Raw genomic sequence first — 26,346 nt, 5'->3', positions numbered from 1 at the left:
TGGCATCTGCAATTGCACAGACGCAATTTCTGGTGCCGCTGAAGCGAGTCCCCGCGCCACGCTGTGCCACGGGTGGCTCGGTTTGGAGATGGCTTGGGGGCCAGTTAAATGACCCTGCGGGCTGCTTGTGGCCCATGGGACTTAGGTTGCTTACCCCTGTCTTAATTCATGGTCCTTAGTAAGCTTAACACTCTGGTGCTGATTCTGTGCTGCTTCCTTAGTTTCAGTTTTGATAACTCCAAGTAAGAATAACTCATTGGATGACCTTACAGCTATGGTCTGTGGGAGGCAGTAGAAGGGGACATTCGTAAGCCTTCTATTATGCCCAAAGCCACTTCAGTGGCACAATTTATTTATGCAGGTGCTCTAACCAAGTTCTGGCATTCATATAGTGTCTATGTCTATGGTAATTCAGCAGTTTTACAGGTGCAATCTTGCTTTGAAGTTCCTTTGCTTCAATATGGCTACTTCAGTGTTATTTACAGTGTATCCTGGAGAGTTAAAATGTTCCCCTCTGCCTTTTTTAAGGTTGTCATTTCTGATGTCAGAATTGTGTCCATTCATTCTTTTGTGTAAATCCCAGCTTGTTTGTCCTATGTAGAATGCAGAAGTGCATTGCTGACAGATGATGGCACATGTCATATTAGAAGATGAATGAACCCCTGATGTGCAAATGAACACCAAATGATGTGGGTGACATTTCATGGTCCTGCAACAGTGTTGCTAGAGTAGATATGTGAAGAAAGGTAGCATCCAGATCTGCCACAAGGCTTTACCCGATGTGCCTAATTTTCAACAACAGAATTATGATTGTGCAATTGGTACAGAAAGCATGCAGGTCTGAGTTGTGAGTCCATATATTCATATTTAGTTATTATCAGGTAGATTTTGCATGCATACCTTTGAAAGTGCAACTTGTTTGTGGCAGTGTACTGATCAGAGTAAAACCTAGTGATTCACTGGAGCCTTGGATCAATTATCGGACAGTCCCATACGTAGCAGTGTGATTTGTGAACTAACAGAATCTCTTGGGCTGACCATCTGCATGTGAACTACAGCACTTCATAAGGAAAGGAAACTGAGTGGACATCTAGCTGGTGGGATGTTTGAAACAAGGGTTCAACTTGGGGGCTTCTGAGCTTGTTAGGTTGTGACCCCTATTGATCCAGGAATGGGGTTATAGTCATGTCTGTACTCACTGCTTGTTCACAATTATTATTTTTCTACCTGTAAATGCACAGGGACCATGTAAGGCTGACTCTTAACATCCCACTGCTCTGAGCGCACACAAAACAATACTTTCCAAATGAGAATGTCTGTCATCTCTGTTTGAACTTGAATGTTAAAAGGTACTTTATTAAAAGTGGTTTATCAGACTCAACATCCACCATACCTAAAAACCTGGGAGTTAGATTAAATTGTACTTTATCCTATTGATGAGGCACTGGACTGAAACATTCTGTACAGTTATAAACTTTAATCATCCTCTAAGAATTGTCTGGACGCATTGTTGTGTGATTTCAATTATTGCCAGGGCTAAGTGAATGTCTTTCAGGTTCTGGAGCTTGCTTTTGAAGTGCATTCCTCTGCCCACATCTCCCGCAACTCCTATTTGAAGGTTTCACTAGGGGGGCTAATAAAGTCAGCCTGGCAAAGGCAGGAAATGCTACCACACAGTCCATTAGATCTTCAAACATTTCCTGAGATAAGCTGATTTGATGGTGCCTTAGGTTTTCTGGAGAATGCCCATCCTTGGCATGTAGTGAGCATCAGAGAAGAATTCAGTAACTGTCTTTAATAGAGCGAGTGGAACATTTATTTCCTACAGTCCTTATCTCATGCTTGTAAATTAACGTACATTGAAATAGTCTGGTGTTCCTTCAGGTCTTAAATGTTAATGTGGTTTTTTTAAAAAAAAACCAAAAACCAAAACCCTAAAGCAATACAATCTGGATGTTCTTTTTTAAAAAAAGAAAAGAAAAGTGGAAGAGTTATTGAAAAGGAGCTCAAAAGACACTACAGGCATACCTTCCTCTCTTCTAGAAATTTTTGTGTGCGTTTTTTTCCAATCACAGAACATGTGTACTGTTTTGATCTGTGGGTTAAATGTGACAGAGCTTGAATCTACAAAGGACTGCTTTAGGTAACCAATGATGGAGGACTCTCCATGTGGTGGCCTGAAAGTGTGAAATGATTCACCATGCAGATCTATGCCGCCACAACTGTAATTCACAACAGTGTCCATGTGGTGGCTGTTTGCTTTCCTAACTCTTAGTCATACTACTAGGGGATTCTGGAATGAACTGCAACTGGATGTGCTGGGGCCTGCCTCTTCATCCCTGAGCTCAGGCCAAGCACGAACTCTTGAGGATTAGGTCATAAGAACATAAGAAAAGGCTGGTGGATTAGGCAAATGGTCCATCTAGTCCAACATCCTGTTCTCACAGTCATCAGTCAGATGCCCATGGGAAACCTGCAACCAGGACATGTGGGCAAAGCAAACTGGTTACTGCTAAGACCGGGAGGGAGCAAGTTGGGAAGACAGAAGATCAAGCAGGTTCACACTTAGTTTTGAAAGATTCATAATTTGTTGTTGTTCTTAAAATTCATACACGGGGGCGGCTCATTTGATTTGAGGGTGTTTAACCCTTCCCTGCCCCATAATTTACTTGATTGAGATTGTCCCATCCCTGAGCTACCATTTACTCCATGGGGGGGGGGGGGAAGAGAAGTGAACCGGGCATCTGTATTTCTCTCTTACCCCATCCCACCCCCGAACTTTGATTTAGAAAATTGTGCTGGAGAGGAAAGTCCTAATTGCTTCCTGTCCCTGCACCACTTCCCTGGTTAAAGTACCAGATCCTCTCCCCCAGTGGATGTATTTTGTAAACAAACAAACAAAATACTTCAGAACATCAGGCATGAGGCACCTGAAAGTGTGTGTTCTTTGGCGCTGATTGAAATGGCTGTTCCACTTCAGACTGCAGGTTGGCCAATGTCAGAAACAGGCTGCTGAAAGGATCTTAGCTCAGCCACAGCACATCTAATTTGCATGTGGGGAAATGAGCTCTTTATCAAATACTGTGGAGAGCCACAGCCAATCATTGGGTACTGATCTAGATGGACAAAAGATCTGATTGAGAATAGAGCAGCTTTCTATGTTCTGTGTGCTGTTATATAAGGCTTTGTTCAGATCCACTATGGTCATTCTTAGGAGATCTCAGGAGTGATTGCTCCTCCATACAGAATATTTCTTTCACATAGAAAATAAGTTTTTCGGGGACAAGGCTTTGGTCAGCATATGAAATCAGGCAATGAGGCAATAAGCAAGATGAAGGATATATTGTAAAAGAGTGAATATAATAAAACTTATTTGGTGTGTGTGAGTCAGCTGTCTGTTAGTCAGCCAAGGGAATAAGGGGTTGCTAATCTTGATTCTGGAGCCATGTAATACTATTGTACCTTTAAAATATGCCTAGAGAGAGACTTCCACCAGTTGTGGCATCAGTTGCTGCTGCAGCAAATGTTAAGGAGGCATGGAGGGCCTAGAAACGTTGCAGTTGTTTAGGGTTTGTGTACAGATTTTGGATTCATTCTTTGGCTTCTTCCATCTAAATATGGCAAACATGATAGTATAAGCTAGGAAATTATAGCATAAACTCAGAGCATTCGCACCCTGCCTTTTTTTACCAGTAAGAGGCAGGTATCTGCCTCCCCCACTAGAGAAAGTTCATTAAGTTAATTGGGTCAACATGACATCCCTAGACAGAGTAGCAAACCCATCGTATTAAGAATCAATGTGTCTGTTAAAGAGCTGGAGGCAATGATGGGTTGTATCAACTAGACCATGAAATATGGCTCACCGTCTTCTAATCTCAAATTCCAGTTATCGTGTTAGAAGCCTTTAAGTTCTTTCTAACTTGAGTCTTTTAGCTTAGCATACTTTCAGGCACTAACTAAATGATAAGTTCAGAGGACAATGTGCTACAGAAGAAAGACAGATATTAGGAATGAACATAAAAAGATCTTCTACATAATATGTAAAAAATAAACCATGTTCCAAAATTATGTTAGTCAGTACTACATTATTGGTGCTTCTCCACTGGTATGTACAGCAGAATTCTGAACAGTGCTCAACATTAGAAATATATATAGAAAAATTAGAAACCCACACAGGATCTGCAGGATTTTGAATAGTTATTATTGTGTTTCAAAAGATATAATAAAATTATTTGGAGAGTGGCTGTTGCAGATGTTGCTTATATCCAATTATAGGGTATCTCCCTCATTCAGCAAAGGTCTCTGAGCCTCCAGAGAGGCTGTTAATGATGGTTATTAGGAGAGGAGGGGGAGGTAAGTCATCTTCTACCAGCTCCTTTTCTCTAGATCTAACCCACTGTATATTTTGTTATCAATATTTATTAATTAATTTGTTTAACAAAATTTGTACACTGCTTGATTGTAAAAAACAAACAAACAAAACCCTCAGAGGTTACAGGCCCCCCTTCCCTGTGTTGTGGTAAGCTGCCCTGGTAATGTTGATTGATACTAAAGGCCTGGTTATAGATTTCAGAAAATGATAAATATTGCTTGGAAGCACATGCAGAGTTAACATTTTACTCTTATTAAACAGTGCAAAATATGTGGTGGAACTTAACATAGTTTGCAAATGTTAGCACATCACACCTCAAGCAAGATGCCACTACAAAAGTATTCCTATTTTAAAGATGTGTGAAATCCCATGCTTAAAAATTTCTGCAGAAAGAACATGGGGAGCATAGGAGCCAACTTCTAGGGGCCGAGGGCCCTTTGGGCCCCCAATAAAATATTTGAGGGGGTCAGCCTCCCCCCAAGTTGATGGGCATTAACATTCAAATGGTTTTTATGTGCTGCATCATGTGATTGATTATGTGGGGTGGAGCTTACTTGTCTCCCCCATTTTTTTCCAAGTTGTCACCCTTGATGGGTAGAATGGCAGATCTGTTTATATTCTAGAAAAGGTGTACATTTTCAGGGAAAGACTTTGGTCTTTCAAAGTTCAGTGGGGCCTTATGTAAGGTCAAAATTTAGTGCACCCCCCAGCCTCTCACCTTCCATTCTGCTCATAGTTGTGATGCCCTGTAGTGCCCCTAGTCTTGGTGTCCAGTGCAGCAGAACTGGTTGCACTGTCCTAAATCCACCTCTGACATTTGGAGGGGGAGTAATCTGAAAACTATTCACAGGGCACTTCAACTACAGTCCTGTGGTCCATGATAGGGCATCCCAAGGAACATCCGACAGATTGGATCTCCCTCTCCAGTATCAAGGACAGAAGTCCAGTATTGTCAAGGGAAGTTGAGTTTGGTTCCATCATCCACCCCTCTCTGCTGATCCTGATTCCCTGTCCCAGCCAACACTGGGACTCTGACATCAGTTGGGCCACAAAGATGGCTTATCAGGGGCATGCTAGCAGAGGACCAAGAACCTGCTTGGATCCACAGTCATCCCAGTACCTTGATCAACTCCCACATTGGGAATAAATTTAGACACACTCAGGAATGTCCAGATTTCTCCTTCTCTTTGCCTCTAGTGGAATGTATACCAATACATTATAAAAAAGAATAACCCAGAAGTTGATGGAGGACCATAGAGAGTTCCTTTGCCCTCACTGCTGCCCTGTCAATTTTACCCCTGCAGGGTGTACGGTGAGGTGCTTAAATCACATTTAGATTTTGCCCACCCACCTTTGGAATGCAGCCTTGGTGCCTAAATAGAGAAAAAATCACACATGCTCTCCTTTCCAAAGTCCCTTTGCACCTTAAAACATCTGTGTCCATGTCTCTGCCTTCAAAAAGTAGCATGTAAGGCAGTTCTCAGCTGCATAAGTTCTGCATCAAATTATTTTACAGTGTGATATATAAAATCCAGGGTCTTACTGAAGCCTGGTGAGTGCTTCTGAGCTGCAGAATGAAGAAATACCAGCACTAATGAACACATTTATATGGATACTTTGAGAGAGAGAGATTTTCTCAAGAGGATTGAGCTTTGCCCTATACATCCCAATAAACTTTGTGTGAGAGGAGACTGAATTAGGAGTCATTCACCTGGAAGAGGCAAGTGTGTGTGCATGTGTGGCGGAGGGGAGCGGATCAGTTGCCAGAAACAGAATTAGAGGAGCACAGAGTATGTGTCTGCTTCTTCTTAGATGTGGTGCTGCAAGAGTGTGTCAGAGATTGTGGCCCACGATAGGAAACAATTAGCATTTAATGTGGGTAAATGATGTCGAGGGGTAGCCAATATGGTTCCCTCCCAATGTTGGACTACAACTTTTATCATCCCATACTGTTGTCTGTGCTGGCTAGGGCTGATGAGAGTTGCAGTTCGATAGCATCTGAAGGGCTACCCCCAAGAAATGGATATTGCTGAGCCACAATATATTGTTTGTGTTAATTCACCATAGTTCTAAATCAAGGAAATAGTGGGTTAGGGGATATTTGAGGTGCATCATTAGGAGTGGGTGGAATAGAAGATAATGTTCAGGAAAGGCAGGAGCCTTTTTTTAATGGTTAAGACTCAATCGCATTTCTTAAAACTTTACTATTTTAGTCATTGCAGTTAAACTTTATTCCACCCCAAGATGATCTCAAACTTATCTGTGAATAATTGGGTGCATCACATTCTCTTTTGTTATCAGTGAATACAAGTTACATTCTTCCAATTGAGGCTGGGCAAATTGCCAAGGAAGGCTATTTTCATTAAGACATCGATAAACCAAGCAGTGCACACCAATTGGCCCACTGCAAATTGGTGATTAACCTAACAGTTAGATGGGCTTTTGTGAGTGCAGCCTTATTAATCAAGCATCAGTTGGGTTAATCAAGATACCAAAAGTAATTTGTAGGAATAAATATTTTATTGCCATTAATAAAGCAAAAGGGAATATCTTAATGAATTTCCTTCTAATAACATTCAAGCTGTGGGCTCCCCACCCCCTACCCCCTTTAATATCTACATTTGCAGGATTTAACATTTGCCATTGGGTAGGGAAGTCATTCAGTGTGCACAACTTGCTCAAACATCAGTCACCCATCTAATTACTGGTGTGATTTCTTCAACTAAGTATTAGTGGACATAAACTCTGTTTATAAGGAAAGTGTTCAGGGTTTTTCTCTCTCTCCCTTTCTGGTAAGTTTCCGAGCACAATTCAAAGTGCTGGTGTTGACCTTTAAAGCCCTAAACGGCCTCGGCCCAGTATACCTGAAGGAGTGTCTCCACCCCCATCGTTCTGCCTGGATGCTGAGGTCCAGCGCCGAGGGCCTTCTGGCGGTTCCCTCATTGCGAGAAGCAAAGCTACAGGGAACCAGGCTTCTCGGTAGTGGCGCCTGCCCTGTGGAACGCCCTCCCATCATATGTCAAAGCGATAAACAACTACCTGACATTCAGAAGACATCTTAAGGCAGCCCTGTTCAGGGAAGTTTTTAATGTGTGATATTTTAGTGTATTTTTGGTTTTTGTGGAAGCCGCCCAGAGTGGCTGGGGAAACCCAGCCAGATGGGCGGGGTACAAATAATAAATTATTATTATTATTATTATTATTATTGGGAATTGGAGCCCACAGTGGCAGTGGGGAAAGGACAGCACTTAAATGGCCAATTCAGAAGATGAAATCTATGTATAGAACTTTTGCAAGGTCGATGTTCCATGTCACGTCAATAACATCTGCAACTGACAACTACAACTACAAATGTTGAATCACTTTCGTTTAGGAATTTTGTAGGCCAAGATCAACATGCAAAGAGAAAACACAGTTCAAACAATGATCCTTTTATCAAACAGGTCTAGGTAATTATTTAGTAGCAATAAAGCATACCAAACCTTCATGTCCCCTGCTCTGAGTATATGGAAATTACTCAGGGCACTAAGTGCTTAATGCTTTCTTGAACTGACTCATTGTCCTTCAAGCTGAGAACAGTATTATTTTAGGGAAAATATATTTGTTCAAACAAATCGTGGCATTGCTATGTAGAAAGAGATTTGTATAATATGTTTGACTCCTCAAATTGTTATATTTGCCTTCATATGATTTTATCCTGTGTACTGCCCTGAAACCTGTGGGTATAGAGCAGTATACAATTTTTACTACTAGTAGTACAACTACTACTACTAATGTTTTTCTTTTACTTTTTGTTATAGGTTGTAGTTTTGTTCTTGTTTGAATGATTCCTTGTTTGTTTGCTTTTTAGACTGTACACTACATAGAGATTTTTGAAATATTATAAATAAATAAAAACAAGTCAAACTCTTGAGTAGATCCATTGAGGTCAGGTCAATGAATTTAAATTCAAACTTAAGTTCATTGGTTTCAGTGGGCCCTCCCTGAATATGATTTAGGCTACAATCCCCACCCTTACATGCCTAGGTATAAGCCCCACTGAATTCAGTAGGACTTCCTTCTGATTAGAAATTGTTAGGATTGACTATTAGTATCCTACAACCCAAGATTAGCACTCTGTGAGAACACTCTGAGAGCTGTTCTGCCCTTGGATTTTTTTTATCACATATCTGGGGCACTCTCTTCTAACATATATTGTTTGCCCAGAGACAAGGCTTCTTTTCTTGGCTGCAGCTAAGGAAACATTTTGTCATTGTTGGAAGACAAACAACTAGATTCCCTAAGCTCTTGTCCTGAAGCACATATGACAGTGGTATAAGGTTAAGTGAGTTTTTAGAATGCCACCTTATTCAAAGTATTGTCACAATGTGTCTGGTTCATCCCTTAGGATTCTGAAAGTATTTGAGATGGTTTCCAAAATCCATCAGTAAGAATTTTCTGGAACTTATGAATCACATCAGAACATGGCATTTGCAACTAAGTTAAATGCCTGAAACAATGAGTGTTTGAAATCTGTTATATAATACCTGCATGTAGCAGACAGTTTTGAAATAATGCTAAACACTTATTGAGGTCAAGTACCTCTCAAGTTGGTGTTTGCTTTTTCCATTCCTTTCTGAAGATACTGGCTGCAGATGTTTGAATCCACCCACCCACTGAAGCCATGAGGACAAGAAAAAGAAAAGTTATAGTTCACAGAAAGTTTTGCCCTAGATTCCAAATCAAACACCAGTCAAAAATAGTGCTGGCAAACTTGAGAATTCACTGTGCCTGCATCTCATGAAAACAAATGAGGCTTAATCACCAATGCTCTTAAAAGCCACTAATTTCAATGGGCTTTTAGTGTATATGGCGTTCTCAGGCCAAAACATTTATTTTAAAAAACTGGTGTCGTTCTTGAAAGTGCCTGCATGTTTGAATTCAGGACTGTTCTAGCAATGCATTTTTTAAAAGTAAATAATAATAATAAATTAAGAAAATGAAAGTAAATGATATTGTACTGCAGCCTTAGCACTGCTGCATAAGTTATAACTAATGGGTTTTCTCCTTTTGTTTTCCCACAGTTGATTGGCTTTGTTTATGCCTGTTACGTGATCAGCATTTTCATGGAGGAAGAGGACAGCTGTAAGTACTGAATACACACCTACCCATCACTGGAGCCACAATGCTGGGGTGAGATTTAGTATTACGCTACAGCCAACTGCTCAGAACTGGTGGCTTATATTTGCAAAAGGCATCCTTTCATTGATCACCAGTAGCTTTGTTCTAAATCAGTCCTTTTTCTGCAGGAAGTGTGCATGTGCTTTGCAAAGGCTTACACAACCAATGTTTTCCTGAAATGTGCCTACAGTTTCATTGATACTTGGCATGCCAACTTGGTTAACGGTGATTATCAGTGATATTGGGAAAGCTATGTTTTCCATTGCCGTGGCAATTTCTTGTAATGCAATGTGATTCTGGCGTGTGCGGGATCCAGAGAGCACCCCCACACATTGAAAGAATATGTGAGGGGCTTTCATGCACCAGCTCCACCCCACCACTGTGTACAGTACTGTGGCTGCAGCCCCACTGCCCACACATTCAGCCAGCATCTGGTGCATAGAAGCTCTTGACTCTTGGTGATTGCACAGATGTCAGGATATGTGGCTGCACTGTGCATTGCAGGGGGCAGGCAAGAACTAGCCAATGTGACCCTGCAATTACCATTATGTGTCCTTTCTATGTGTTTATATGGATGTCTGAATCCCCACTTATCCCCCTCTATCTTCCTTCCCACTTTGACCTGCAGTTTTTGAGGCACATTTTTCTCGTTCCTGAAAAGTTGGAGCGTATGACAGATGATTCCACAGTGAGCATAATATGAAGGAATGGAAAACAATTCTAGCATCCCTAAAGATCCAATTTCCTCATGACTGTACCAATTCTTTGAAATGAATGCTCTGACATCCTTACCACTTTTATCACTGTTCTGACTGTCTTCTGGGTCAGCATGATCCTTGGGAATGGATGATTTTTGGCTCGTAGTCTGTCTTTTGTCTCTGTGCTGCATAAGGATCTATAACAGCTGGATTTTACTCTAAATATAAGAGATACACAGCTTTGGAAACCATCAAAATTGTATAGTTTTACAGCTTAATTCCAGCATTGTCAGCCAAGACCCCATTTTCGCTAAATGTTGGAAACACTGTTATACCACTTGAAACAGTCATGACTTGCCCCAAAGGATCCTGAGGATTGTGGTTTGTAAAGGGTGCCCTGGCAAAGCTCCAGTTTCCAGAGATCCCAGGGAAGAGGGGTTGATTTTTATTTGTTGTTGTTGTTTAGTCATTTAGTCATGTCCGACTCTTCATGACCCCATGGACCAGAGCACACCAGGCACTCCTGTCTTCCACTGCCTCCCACAGTTTGGTCAAACTCATTTGGTAGCTTCGAGAACACTGTCCGACCATCTCGTCCTCTGTTGTCCCCTTCTCCTTGTGCCCCCTCCATCTTTCCCAACATCAGGGTCTTTTCCAGGGACTCTTCTCTTCTCATGAGGTGGCCAAAGTATTGGAGTCTCAGCTTCATGATCTGTCCTTCCAGTGAGCACTCAGGGCGGATTTCCTTCAGAATGGATAGGTTTTATCTTCTTGCAGTCCATGGGACTCTCAAGAGTCTCCCCCAGCACCATAATTCCACTCTGCAAATGGTAGCTCTGTGAGGGGAATGAGGGTCTCCTACCATCTCTCAGTACCCTTAACAAACTACATCTGCCATGATTCTTCGGGGGAAGCCATGACTGTTTAAAGGGGTGTGATGATACCTTAAATGTCTAGTGCAGAAGGGGCCCCATGTGCATTGGCCTTTAAGACTTTCCTTAATGAAAAATCCTTGCCTTATTCCATTCACGGAAGTTATTGGTCTGAAACCTGGCAGGAAGGCTTAAAAATTAATAACAGCCACCTCTTTCATTGCTGTGCAGGGCTTAAAGGGATATGGTTGAGGATCAGCCAATGAATGCATTCCAAAGGGCAATAAAGGAATGTTGTTTAAAGTGATTGCTCTTCTAGTTTTTGTCTCATATGGGAACACCTTTCATTATTTATTTCAAATGGCTTGTAATTCAGTGGTCACAACATATGTATGCAGTCCCAGATTCATTTCCCATTAATGAATCCCAGGTAGTAAGTAACACTCAGAAAAATAGCTCTCTGAAATCTTGGAAAACTGTGTACACATCCATTTTCCTCAATGGAGTAAATATTCACTTGGCAAAATAACAGTGGACAAAAATATTAATTCCTTGCCTCTCAGCACTATGGTTCTGAGCTGAAGTATATCTTTCCTACAGCTGTTGCTTGCTTAAATGGATAGATCTCTTGGGTCTCCCGTGTTTTGTGTAGTTTGTCTCCCTGCACATACTTTGAAAAAGCAGCCATCGGAGAGGAGGTAGATCCAGGTCAGGACCATGACTCAGGGGTATGGAGGTTAATCCTTTCCCCAGACTATTTTCCCTGCTGGAAATTGCTCCCCTTTCCTGCCCAAGCTCCTCTTTGTTAAATGTGTTAATGCCCAATGTGACAGGGCTAAGTGTTTGTCAAGCATTCTGATTGCCAGACACGCTATTTTATGAATTGCCATGAGTGGTTTCTTAGCATTGCTTGAGTGGTTTCTTAGTAGTCGCGCCAACAAGCTCGATGGAATAACTGGGGTGGTGTGCTACCAGGGGTGGCACATGTAGGTTGAAGGGAAGGTGGAGTAAAAGTTTGGAGAGCATATATTTCCTCTCACTTCTACTATCCTCAAAAATATATGTGTGCACATGTTCATGAGAAAGACATAATGTGTTTGGTTAGAAAAGAGATGAAATGAAGATTCTTGCCCTTTTAGTGAGTCTTCTACCAGATCCAGTTCCCATAGGTTATTGTTCTCCCATTACCTTCGCTCATATATTTGGAAGGACGCATCAGTCCAGTATAAAGATTATTGTAGCTCAAAAGGATTATAATGGGTGGGGGACATGTTAAATAAGCATTTCAGCAGCACGCTAGTATTCTCCCACTAACAAGAAAGTCTGTTTATATTTATTACTTCCTTTCATTTGTCAGCCTTTCATTTGTATCTGTATTAATCTTAACCTGTGCTATATATAGAATTAAAATTACACTCAGAGCAGACGGAAAACAAACTCAGAAACTTATTATCTTGCCAAATGGTAGGCTGAGAGCAGTCAGGAATTATAGGAGGGGAAATGGAGTATGATTTAGCTTTACATGTCATAGGCAACTGGGGGGGGGGAGTTTACATGCTCTTTACTTGGGGCCACTGATACTTTTTAATGTCCCATTGTTTCAATAAAAGTTAACTGCATTTTCATATGTGCATCCTGAAGTACATATGGCATTGTTGTTGCATTTGAGTTCAAAGGCATTGACAAAATAATCTGCAAACATAATTGGCTCCTCAATGTAGAGGTACCTTTTAAGCCCCTAAAAGCAGTTGAAATCAAAAAGATTCTTCTAACGTCCAGGAAGGGAAGTCACAGTTCCTAAATTCGTTACACAGTGTAATTTATATCAAGCTACTATTTAAAGTTAATATATTCTAGGAGCCCCCATATCATTCTTTGCCAATTCTCGAAGGAGAATGTTGCATAATAGCAGAATCTTCTGACACCCACAGAGAAATAGCCAGCTGTTATAGTATTAATTAACACATAATACATTATTGCCCTTCCTCTCAAGCTGTAATATTTGACTGCACTAAATGAAATATAATGCAGAATTTACACATGAATACCAGCCATCTGTTGTTAACATTCTAAATAAAGTGAGGTTTGTTTTTAGTTGTTCCATTCAATATTTATACAGCTAGGTATTATGCACCCTTCTTCTCAGTAACTTTTAATTTAAAAAAAGCATTTTCATGAATATATTCACATTAACAAGAACAAGTTGGATCCAGACTAAGTTAGGCACACTTTAACCCCAGTGAAAGCAACAAGACTTAAATTTGTGATGATTAACTTATCCTGTTGATTTCAGTGAGACTAACCTAATCTAGATCAAACCTATTGTTCTCATTAACAGTGTTGCTAGATTTGGTTGGATGGTTTTGAAGTAAACAGCATAGTAGTATTTTGAAAAGAGCTTCTACACTAACAGACATTGGGCACTTCCACACCAGCTGTATCCTTCATATTCCGTGTCTGAGATACTACTTTTTAAGTCCATATTCCTATGGAGCAGAACATATCCCAATTTTCCCATTCACCTCATATTATGTGGGTGTCCCATAAACTGGACAAATCTGATAGGTACAGTGGAAGGCAGGTATGGTCACAAATAACTGGCTTTTGTGAACCTGATGCAAAACAAAACTAAAAGTTCTGGCATGTGTGACATTTCTTGTGGGGGCCTGGAGGGCATTACAGTATTTCCTTCCACTTATTTTCTGGGAGCAGCCATAGTAAGTTGCCTTAAACAATATATGAATTAGCTTCAAAACTTAAGTTTAGTATATATTGCAGTTGACTGACTTATTCATAAGAGCAAAAGGTTTCTGGTGAACAATATCTAGAAAACTGTGAAAAATGTTTATTCACATCAGTGTGTGTTCATGACTACATAGTTCTCAAGACACTGCTCAAGAGTGCATCTCAGGTTGCAATTCCCATTCAGTTGGGGATAATTGATTAGTGCCCTAATGTGAGGATGATTTATATTCAGCTTAATCCAGACCTTGCCTTGGCAATGCTCCTTTCAAGCCAACAAAAGGAGACATTTGGTCCAGCAGAGAGATCCCGCTGATGGGGGGAGTTGACTTTGCTGATTTCCTCTCAGTCCTCATTGTCACCTCACACACTATTCCAGAGGGTCCCTGTCCCTCCAGAACAATGGGAAAGTGTCACCGGAGGTTGCAGGGGGAAGTGACTTGACCCTGGTCACTTCTGTTGCCACCTTAGACTGCAGGAATATCACCTGAATGAAACTCTGCAGAGGGAATATTTTGACTTAGAAGCCATCTTTTCCTAAGTTTCCTAGCTGCACAGCAAAGAGGGTGATTTTCATTCCAATTACAGCTGGATAGGAAAGGATAAACCAACCTGTGTGCTGCTCTATGGATAATAATCACACCTGTAATTAATTAAATAAAATCAGGAGATGGAGCTGCATGCTGAGCCTTAAGCATAACATATTGTTTCACCAAATACCAAATAATATTGTGGCGCCTTTAAGGTTAACAAGGTGTCACAAGACCCTCTGCTGCTTTTTGCTTCAACCGACTTAGCTGTGCATCTGTAAAATTCCAATAAATGAAAACGATCTAATTGGCCAGAGTCCTTGGTATGAGCACTTGGCGCATGCAGAACTCTTGAAGCTGGTCAAGCAATTTAGTATGAATTCTCAGGCCCCACAAGGTCCTTTCCTGTTCCCTATCAACCAAAACATTCTTCATTAAGCTGTGTCACCTTTTTCTTCCTCCGATTTTCAGGCTTTGCTTTTGATTATCAGTTGTCAATTTTAGAAGTAGTTTCCCACCATCTTGGAGAAAGAAAGGGAAGGGGCAGGAGCAAGGATGACGACAAAATTAAAATATAGGCATCACTTCAAAATGATGCTCAGGGTGGATTAGTTTATTAAAGGATACAGTAAGTCCATTGTGTTCTGGTATATATCATTTTCTTCTATGCCACTTGGGGTTGGATAGATTGTATTGTTTAATAAATTTCTTCATGTCAAGCATCATTTTGAGGCTTTGCCTCTCTTTTTCCCACCACACAAGAGTCGTTCCTTAGCAGCAGCATTGCTTTTATTACAGCATCCTTGGTGGAGAGGTAATTACATATTATGAGGCTGTGTGTGGAGTAGAATAGATGATAGAGTAAATTAATCAGGCCCTACACCTGACGTGCCCTGACCATAAATTAACTTAATTATATACCAGTGAATGATCTTGGGATTCAGTTTAGATAAATTTCCTCCCTGATATTTTATATGTCTGTTTTGTTTTGTTTAAGAGTGAATTAGTTTGCCATTCTCAGCATATTAGCATGCAGAGCTTGGCTTTTCTCTTGGGCCTTTTGCTGTTTAGGAAACAGAACTGTGACAGAGAATATCAGCTTTCATTTGAGGCCTGAGGGAGGGAATGAAAGAAGGTACCTGAATATTTGTCTGGGGTGGCAGTAGTGGGCTGCTGATTCATGCAGAATTGGGCTGACAACTTGTCATGATTATATCTCAGCATCTTTTATATAGATATATAGATGTGGACATGGAAAGATAGAGATAGAGAAGCAGCTGGTTATTTGAGCTTACTGCACAGCCACCCAGGACGATTCTTCGTCAGATTTGATAGCTTGATGTGGTGTCTTTGGGGCATAAGGACTTTTAAAGGCAACAGGTCCTTGTTGCTGTCTCAAATCTCAGCCTAAATGCCACTGGAAGTGGGAAAAGGCCCTATTATATTCCACCGAGAACACAATACAGTACAGTTTTTGCTGTGAAAGTCTGTGCGTGTTTCAAAAAAAGGGGGGAGGGGGAGCAAAATTTAAAAGACTTTTAAACATTCTTATTTTTTAAAAAATAGATGCATGTGTTCCAGTCTGGAAACACTCAGTGGGTGCATTTTCTGAAAAGCCTGAGAATTTAGAACAGCAAACAGTTTCTTCAGAAAGGATAACTATCTGTTGGACAAACACAGAAAAGTAATTTTCTTTTAATCATTAGACTGTTTCTGCCTTCAACTAGTTCAGTTTTCAGCACAGTGCTATCCCATTCTATACCTCAGATGATCCAACCCACAGCAACTATGACGATTCAGTTCGGTGTACATGCATGCATGCTACCTTATCACAGGCTAAGTTTATCCAAAGTGATTCAAGAAGTAGTAGTTGTTCTATTAGCATGGTTGTTATGCTATATTCTCACCATGAACAACTCATATCAAATTCATTTGGGCTTACCTTTGAGTAGACATTATATGATTGTACTGTTAGTATTAGTTGTTTCAAGAGGAGGAGGGTGATCTGTGATTAGTCTGGGAAAGACAATGAGACAGCTTGGCTCCCAACTGACTGGAATGAAGCCCAGGTGAACTTTTCAGGAGTGGGGTTCAGAAAGCAGAAGCACAAAGCAAGCAGGAAAGCTACTTCTTCTTTATAAGCTGCAGAGACCACCGGAGAGGCAAGTGGTGAGGAGGACGACTTACAATACAGAAGACGACTGTGTTGGAGATGAAAGGGCAGCCAAAATACTGAAAGAGGGAGGTTCTGGGAGCTGATAATTGGTGTGTGAGAGGGATAGGCTGTTCTCAGTCATTGATACCACATAATGTACTATGGTTTTTAGGACCAAGAGCCAAAACTAAGAGCTGCCTGAAGCTCTGTCTTCTGTGAAGAAGCAAGCTAAGAACATGTTGTTTTGTTGAATGACTTGTGTCACATCTCTCTATTGTAAACATGGCTAGCTAACCCAAGTTAATATAATACAGGCCACAGCAAGTAAAACAGATACAGATACAAATAAAATAGTTTGATAGCAAACAGCTGCTTCCATGCCACGTGTCCCTCCTCTTCCCACATTTAATGGTGGGGTCCGCCTGACACAGTCATCCTCCTCTAACTCTCCCAAGCCAGTTGACCCATTGCACTACTCATCTGTATCTGTAATACTCATCTATATTTTTTTCAGCAAATGAAAGGAGACCTTTAGCCCTAGCTATCAACCGTACAGATATTTTCAAGAGGGATAGGAAATAGCAGAAAACTGCAGGTTGTACCACCCACTCTTGTGGTCTTCTTTTCTCCTGCACAAAAAGTTGCTGGTTCAGAGCATTAGCTTGCTGATGGCACCAAGGGGGAAGAAGCAAAAGGCCAATCTTAGACTCGTTGCCAACTGCTGTTTATTCCTACATTGTTTTATTGCTTCCTTCTGGCACCAGCTCCTTCCAGCGTTACCTTCATTATTTAAGGTGACTTAGATATCAGCTATTATGATTCCTGCAGAGCTACAAAGCAGCTGCCCTTGGAAAATAAATTGTATTTTGCAGCCAGTAGCAGCTAAAACAACCAGTTTCTCCTACAACCAGCAGTGATCCGCAGGTTGTGGAAAACTCCTCTCTTCAACTCTGCAAGACATTGCTTAATAGCTGGGCTCCACACAGGGCTCTTTTTGTAGTAAGAAGGTACAGGTCCCAGTAAACTATTTCTTAATGCATAGGCTGTTTGAACTTCTATAGACTATATAGAAGAGGAGATTGTGCCTTCGTCTGATTATATTATATTATATAAAACCTGTCTTTTTTTAAAGCTTGCTTTGATGGCTATAACTCATAATAGTTGTACTTGATTTAGATATTCTCAGTGTCCTGTTCCGTAGTCCCTCCCTGCCCACATTGTTCCCACCAGCCGTGCCAACAATAATTTATGCAAACAATCACATTAGCAAGCTGATATGCTTCCCAGACAGAACGGTGCAAAGTAGGCAAAAAAGGGGGTGCCTCAACTGGCTAATTGTAAGGACACCCTCCCCACAACATCTCTCAAAATGGAACTCAATTCTCTATATAAAAAAAGAACAATATCTGCATATCATGTTAAAGCTGAATGGGGAGAATGACAGAATATCTTGAATACTTCAGATATAGGTATGCAGGCGAAGCCATTATTTAATTCTTATTTTAGAAGAAGAAGAAGAAGAGTTTGGATTTGATATCCCGCCTTTCACTCCCTTTAAGGAGTCTCAAAGCGGCTAACATTCTCCTTTCCCTTCCTCCCCCACAACAAACACTCTGTGAGGTCAGTGGGGCTGAGAGACTTCAGAGAAGTGTGACTGGCCCAAGGGCACCCAGCAGCTGCATGTGGAGGAGCGGAGACGCGAACCCGGTTCCCCAGATTAGGAGACTACCGCTCTTAACCACTACACCACACTGGCTCTCAATTTTACACTGTTTTCCATTTACTTTAATTTTAAGACAGTGTGTACACAATTGATTTCCACAAATTCATGTTGAACTAGACTGTATTTTCAGTTGATTTCCTAGGTGAACTTGTTGACACTTATTCTACCAACAACCCCACCCCCTGGAACATTTTGAGTTAAAGCTTGCAAAGCTTGTAAGTTAAGAGATTGGTCAAAAGAACCACATTAATCCTCCTAACTACACTGAAATTTTAATCTGCTGCTCAGATAGGTTTGGCATGAGATTACTAACATTATCTCCAACTCCCTCGGGGTGCAATAACTATTTAAAATGTGCCGGCAGAGTCACTTTACATTATGTGACTGCCATCCGATCTACCAATGAATGCTCCATATGTTTTATGTAGCAGTGGTTTTTTTTCCTGCTTTGTATAAGAACTTCCCAAGACACACTGGCCCCAGGCATCAGCCATTTCAGTGATCAATTCTTGTTGGCTTGGTTCAGATGCAAGAGGCTGTGCAGTCCACATTGGTAGCTTCCATTGGCCGAAAAGCAGCATCCATCTGTGGGTATGAGGGAAGGCATGAGTCTCATGGGCTGGGCAGAAGGTAGATCAAGATCTTTGGGTGATTTTCAGAGGGTTTGCTGTAGATTGACAAGAGTTTCTTACTCCTGGTTATTCCCAATAGCGACAGAAGCAAGATCTCCCTCTGTCTGTAAGGGCTCATCTAGAGTTGTTTGCTCTGATTCAGCAATAATGAGCAGGTTAAAAGATGTTAAAAGAATGAATGACAGTAGCTTCAACATTTATTCTTTAGTATATCCAGTTTAAAGGGACGCGGGTGGCGCTGTGGGTTAAACCACAGAGCCGGACTTCCGGGATAGCGCGATCCGGTAATGGCGGATTCCCTCCGAGCTCCGGAGGGAATCGGCTCCGCTGAGGACGGGTCTTGCCGTGCCGGCGACACGGGGACCCTTAAAAACCGCAGGCGCTGAAGCCTGCGGACTTGGTGACTCGGTGGGCACCTTAAACGCCCTCCCCGACCCGCGAAGAGCCTTTTTAAAGGCTGCGGAGTGGACTGGGGTGCGGCGTGGTGCTGAGAGTCCATCGCTACCTCGGCGGAGCGAAGCCGCGAGCCATGGCCGGAGAGCGCTGTCTTCCTTCCTGAAATTCAGACTGAAATAAAGAACCCGTGAGTAGAATGGAAATTTGATATTAAAATTTTACCTTGGATTGGAGTACGACCGGGGGATGTGCTAAAAGGAAGTCCACACTCCCCCCCCCCACAAAAAGATTTAAGCAAGGAGAAGAGCACTGAGGTGGAAAGACTTTTGTGCTTAGAAAAACAACTTGCACGAATTGGATTAAAAAGCTATTGTGCTGGAGAGGAGAGAGGAACTTTAGAAGTTTTTGTGTAATTTCCCCCCCCCCCCATTCTGGACCCGGGAGGGTCCTGTGTGTGAGCCCGAGGAAAAGGAGAAAGAAAGTTTGACAGCTGTCAAAAGAGCTGTCAAACGGGCAACTAAAGGCTGGAATTGAGAGACTTAGAAAAATTCTTTTTGGATTAAAGGGGACATATTGTATCTGAACTGATTGGAAACAAAGTATTTGTGAATAACAAAGTAACGAACTGTTGGAAAGGAACGATTGGACTGGTAATCCCCCTGGAGGGAACAAAAGATACTGCAATGGCTGCAGAAGGAAAATTACTGGCAGAGATTGAAAGGATGTTTTTTCTCGTGGGAATTCTACAAGAACAGACTGCAGATATGAGCAAACAACTTGTGACCTTGAATCTGAAATTGTGTAACTCTGCTGATGACAAAAAGCTGGAAAATAACCCGGCAGCCGGAACAGAAGAGATAGTTTTGGAAATAGGGGGAAAGGAAGAAGAAGAAGGAGAGGACGTTCAGATGGAAAGTATCAACCAAAAGCCTGCAGCTTCAGAAAATAAAGGACTTGATGAACAAGACCAGTGTACCGTAAATTTGCAAAAGGAGAGAAGGACAAAGGAAGAAGCCCCTGGAACATCTGAAATATTGGAATATAAAAGAATAAACAAGCATGATTGGGACTTCTTCCTCAAGTTTGAGTATGGGAGACTGGCAGACCCTTGGCAGCAATTGCTATGGACTGATTTGGTGGAAGGAAAGAACAAGTATGACTGGGACCCTTTCTTTGAGTTTGAGCATGGGAGATTGGCAGACCCTTGGCAGCAACTGCTATCGACTTTGGCGGAAGGAAGGAAGAGGGAGCTTGGGATACAACTCCTTCGAGAATTGAAGGCCAACAAGCAACAGAATAGACGGAGAGAGACTAACTGGGGCTTGAGGGCCTCGGATGTGAGAAATCCGGGCTGAAACTGATTTTCAGAATAGAAATATGGAAAGGGACAGAAACTGGGCCAGGGAGGGAGGGGGAGAGTAGAATAGTAAGAATTTTTGAGTTATGATTTTTTAATTTGGAAATGTTTTGTTTAAAATGGGAGGATTCGTGTGAGAGAAGATAGGTCGACCTTAGAGAAAGGAGTTAATGTGTAAAAACTTATAAGTAAATTTGAGTCTAACAAGAGATGCTAAATATTAAGAACAGAGGATAACAATATAATAGAGAGAAGAGGAAATAACTTGCTGAATTAACTATTAAAATTGGAATGTGGGAAGGAGAGATGTGGGGAAGTCAAGGAAAGAGGGTAATGAAAATTATATATGTACTGTTTTTGTGTTTGGTGTTTGTTTGTGTGTGTGTGTTTGTTTATAAAAATTTGAAAACTCAATAAAAAATTTATAAAAAAAAAAAAAATAAACCACAGAGCCTAGGACTTGCCGATCAGAAGGTCTGCGGTTCAAATCCCCACGGCGGGGTGAGCTCCCGTTGCTCGGTCCCTGCTCCTGCCAAGCTAGCAGTTCGAAAGCATGCAGTGCAAGTAGATAAATAGGTACCGCTCTGGCAGGAAGGTAAACGGCATTTCCGTGCGCTGCTCTGATTCGCCAGAAGCGGCTTAGTCATGCTGGCCACATGACCTGGAAGCTGTACGCCGGCCCCCTCGGCCAATAAAGCGAGATGAACACCGCAACCCCAGAGTTGGCCACGACTGGACCTAATGGTCAGGGGTCCCTTTACCTTTTTATATCCAGTTTAAAACATGTTTTAAAATTATCCGAATGTCCACCTGAGACCCCAGTGCCAGGCTGGGTATAATAGGAGACCCTCCAAGTGTCCCTATTTTCCAAGGACAGTCCTAGATTTGCAGAAGCCATCCTGCTTTCTGATTTCATTCCAGAATGTCCCACTTTTTCTGAACGTGTCCCTATTTTCATCAGAAAAATGTTGGCGGGTATGGAGTTATGCAACCCCTGAGCCAAGGAGATAAGTAACTCCACAACCTTGAGAAGACATCTGAAGGCAGCCATGTATAGGGAAGTTTTTTAACATTTAATGTTTTATTATGTTTTAATATATGTTGGAAGCTATCTATTCAAATAGGTGGGGAATTATTATTATTATTATTATTATTATTATTATTATTTAGGACATCCTTATTTTCATTGGAGAAATGTTGGAGGGTATGGAGTAGTACTGGGGCTTGATGGACAAATAGCTTGACCTGGTTCCCATCACTGCTGGTTTTCTCTGGGGGGAGAGAATACAAAAACAAATTTTCCTAGGGACCTTGTGTGCCTGTGCAGTCACAGACTGCAAATAGGCTCTAAAGAATGAAGAATTTCAATGACCAAGGTGAATTTCCATTAAAAGCCAAGCTGCAGAAAACAATTTGGGTAGGCAGTGAACTGTGCCATCCCCTGGTTTCTCGATTCTGATCTGTCGGCGGTGTGGCAGGCTGCCCACTTGGATTCACAATAAGATAATTGGTATCAGTATCTGTTGCAAATGGGCCAGGAAAGCTGCTGCGTTCAGAGCTAATGGGCCTTTCACTATCCAAATTGTGAAAAACTCCACTCTCTTTCATGCTCAGAGCTGGAGGAAAAGAACGGCATTTTCTAACTTTCATTCAAACCTGAAAGCACTTGTGCGCCTTTCGATTTTATTTTATTTCTCGGCATTCTTGCTGCTGAGTTATTCATATGGGTTTCTGCTGCATCCTATCCCAAAGCCTCAGAGCAGATAACAATCCATTAAGAACAAATAAACTATTCAGTTAAAAATGAATAAAGGTTATGCAACAGACAGGCTGAAACATGATGTTAAAAGGTGAATCCATTCCTGCACCCTCCCACAGAATATTATGTATTATTTATGTCCCTTAGGCAATTGGCATGCCAAAGCACAGCTTTTTCTGAATCACATTGACTGTTGCTGAATGCTGTGTTAAAACTGCCATGCACCATCTAACTCTGCATTCTCCACAAGAGTTACCCACTGTGTACCTCCAGTAGGGATCAATGGGGCTGTCGCTGTTGGTTTCTCTCAGTTTCTCATTTTTGCCAACCGGAAGTTTGGTTTGCCCTATTTTTGCATCATTTCTATGGCTTGGCCAAAATAGGCTGGAAGGCCAAATGGGGAGACCTGGTGGGCTGAATGTTCCCCACCCCTGTTCAAAAATATCAGCTAAAAATCTCCAGAACTATTGCTTTTCCACTATAGTAATGCCCAGTGATTTTTTTCTGGAAAAATAGGTGCCAGTACTCACCCTGAAACTGTTACATTAAGGGCCAAACTTTTTAACAACAACAAAAAGAGGTGACAGTACTGTGTACCCTTGAATACCCCCTGAAAAAAGCAATGGTGATGCTTAACTATAGGTGTTTACAAGTGATCAAAACATTTCACATGCCTTATCTACCTGTAATACTTACAGCTAAAGGGAAAGCTAATATTGGTATCTTGTATTTTAAAGATGGGGGTGGAGGACTGGGGGGCGAATGACTGTGCCGAAGCCTGCTTAGTGATGACATTCAGATTGGGGCTTTCTGATTCATAACTCAGACTCTTAGCCACCTATGTGCACATTTCTTCAGTGTTAACTAATTAAGTGGTCAGTCAACTAATTGATCAAACCAACCCATACAATTAACAAATCTTCTTTGACTGAGCAACAGCTTTACTTTTAATGACTCAAAATAAAAATTTTAACCAAAGAACTAAAAGTTTACAAAACAAAAGAACTAAAGTTTTACATCTGAAAGGGCACCCAAAGCAGCAATTTGAAGTTCTAATAAATCCTCTTTTTCTTGAACATTTTAATACACCCATTTAATTTTGGTGAAACAAATACTATGGTTGGTTATTTATACCCCATATTAACAGAAAAGCACTCTCAATGTTGTTATTTCATTTATTACATTTGTCTCTCACTTAACAGTGGAAACTGCTATGTGTCTTCTCAGAAATAAGTCCTGTTGAGTTCAGTGGGGCTTTTCCCGAGGCAAATGGGTATAGAATTGCTCCCTTAATTGTAAAAACCCCTGTCCTGCTTTCAGAAATTGATTAAAACACAGAACAGTACTCAAATACAATAACAGCATGTTTAAGATCAACATAACCTAGTCTTAACACTTGAAATGTAAACACAATCTGAATTTGAAAAGCGTAAGTGGTAAAACGATCCTGCGGAGATTAGCCGGAATAAAATGTTTGCCATTGTTTGTTGACACACTGACAACATCACAGAGCTCATGGAATATAGAAAACAACCTCCTTTCTCTCCTCCCCTCAGTAACTTGTATATTCTCATTTCAGGTCGAAATAAGTAATGAGCACTGATGGAGCTGTCCATTACTTTTAGCAACATTTTGCTGAGGAATCAACCTGTTCAAAGGGAGCACCAGCCTTGCAAGACCGTCTTACAGAAGGGACGCAACATGCATTTAACCTGGACTGTGGATTCCTCTGCCAACGTGGGACTGAATAGATCAGCCACAGACTCATTTTTCTTATCATTGTTGTTAGGTGGATTCCTGTTAGATTATCTTGAATTTTCTTTTAATTATTCACTTTTATGGACACTTGTAAATTGTAACTTTTTTTCTTTTTAAATAATTTTTTAAAAACAGATATCTAATGTTTAAGGCATGAAATTATTGAATGTGTGTGAGGTGGGGGGAGTCCCCCCCCAGAATTCAGCCAGTATTTTTGGACTAATGCGACCATACTGTACCTGCATGTGCTAGTCGTTATTTCACACACAGAGACAGACAGACAGACAGACAGACACACACACACACACACACACACACACACACACACTTTCCTCAAAAAGCACCAGGTTGTGGGGCAGTAGCGGTGGGGAGCTACAACTGGGACACAACATTGCGCTCTGCACTTACAGTGAGACAGTTTGCCATGGGAAGCCACGGTTAATAGTTTGCCATGAACAAGGAGATCACTCTTGCTTTGCTCCACCCCCAGCACAAGCAAAAGCAACAAACCACAACCCTATACTTAGGCACTTCCAGACCATCTGTTTATTGACCATTCATCCTGACTTCTTTGCAGGGAGTGCTGACAACATTCACTGTTTGATGAGCATTCTCTCTGATTTGCTTGCAGGGAGGTTAGATGGTATTGACTCAAAGTATTATCCCACACTTTCCAGTGCCATTTCTCTGCCACTTTTCTTATCACAAAAAGTCCAATTTGGGGTGTGTGTGTGAATTTGTTGCACAAGATCTACAGATAAGCTATAATTGCCCAACCTGAATTTGCTGGTTGAATCCATCTGAAAATAATGGCCATGCAGAAGCCCAAAACAGGGGGGGGGGGTCAGTTTCTCTCTGAGTAGAAAGTGTTCTGAAGCCAATGTTTGTTCTTGGCTTCCTGTTAGTGGCTTGCTTCTTTGAAAGAAACCATGTTTGTATGTTAAGGATTGTGGTTTGTTGCTGCCACTTGCAAAGGGGCAATCTGCATGTTCATTGTAAGCCATGAGCCATAAGCTTACCATGATAGGCCAATGAGGACACCTCAAATCCCATGATCAACCTACTGTATATGTAGGAATTCTATGCTGCAGTTATTTACCATTGATTGTAATGATCACCATCGTTATCTGAATATCGTAAGAGCCCAGGTCTGTGTGTGCTTACTCAGATGGAATCCCCACTGAGTTCAATGGTGCTTTCTCCCAAGTAAGTAAGTAAGTTTGCATATGCATTTATAACCTAATTTGCATATGGCTTCTTTGCCCAGGTTGCCCCCTTCCATACATGCATTAACTGTTGTTCTTGATGATCGGTAGAGAAATGAATGGAAACACTGTTCATTCTCCAGAAATTCAGGGCAGATGACTAATTTGCACACATGGTCTTTTCATTTTTCTCCTAAGAAGGAGCCAAATATGAAATTTATACTACACTGGGGTAAAGAGCCAAGGGGTGGCACCAACTACAGCCTTATGATCCTCTGAGGGTTCATGATGCCCTTAACTTAAAAGCTGACCAGAAGGCATTAATTATGAAAATATGTATAAAAATTTGTAAAGTTACCTGTAAATACTGTTAGAATATGAATATGCATCAATGTGGCATTTTGGGTTTTTTAATTTAGTTTCCAATGGTATAAAAAGTGACGCACACAAGTGATTCTTTTGTCTGTATATTTGGCACTATCTGAATTAGTTACTTGTCTTTGTTTCTCTTCTGTGTATTGTAGGAAAGTGTTTAGCTCGGTTCCCATGGTGCATATTCCTGGGGACTCTTGCCAGCTGTCTACAAAATCAGTTCTAAACAGGGTGCAGAATTATATGTTTTCCCAGGGGCCCAATCACTGCTCTTTTAGTAGGGAACACGGAACTGTTCAGAACCTATTTGTGATGTTCATCCACTTCTCTCTTCATTTGTGTTTGCTTTATTTACAACAAATATGATTTCTGTAACCCACTCCATCTAGTGCTCTAGCATTCAATGTCTGTTTTCTCTGTCTTCATGAATGGGGAGTAAGTGGGTGATTGTTCAAAAAATACAGAGAGAGTTTGATTATATCCTTTCTCAACTGGTGGATATGACTAATATTTTGTAAATTTGCTGTTATGTGTTAAAATATTTCAGGGTGGGTTGATGCTAATGGCAAGTAGGTCAAGAACCTTTCTGTGCTGCAGATTAAGGCAGGTACCCAT

General features: G+C 41.2%; 1 protein-coding gene across 2 annotated transcripts in view; it reads left to right on the top strand.

Moving 5' to 3' along the window:
- The window catches only part of NKAIN3 (sodium/potassium transporting ATPase interacting 3), a 200,561-nt gene extending 174,335 nt beyond the window's left edge, over window positions 1-26,226 (top strand). The window contains exons 5-6 of one of the 2 annotated variants that reach the window (XM_081917666.1): window positions 9,436-9,496; window positions 23,976-26,226. In XM_081917666.1, the coding sequence (XP_081773792.1) occupies window positions 9,436-9,496; window positions 23,976-23,989 (75 nt within the window). In that variant the 3' untranslated portion in view covers window positions 23,990-26,226. Of the gene's footprint in view, window positions 1-9,435; window positions 9,545-23,975 lie in introns of both variants that reach the window. The other variant, XM_081917667.1, reaches the window with a different exon arrangement.
- The last annotated feature ends 120 nt before the right edge of the window (window positions 26,227-26,346 follow it).

Source organism: Podarcis melisellensis, assembly GCF_964234715.1.
Source record: "Podarcis melisellensis genome assembly, chromosome: 7".
Lineage (NCBI taxonomy): Eukaryota > Metazoa > Chordata > Lepidosauria > Squamata > Lacertidae > Podarcis > Podarcis melisellensis.
Note: the sequence above shows the minus strand (reverse complement) of the source record. Positions and strands in the feature narration are given on the sequence as shown.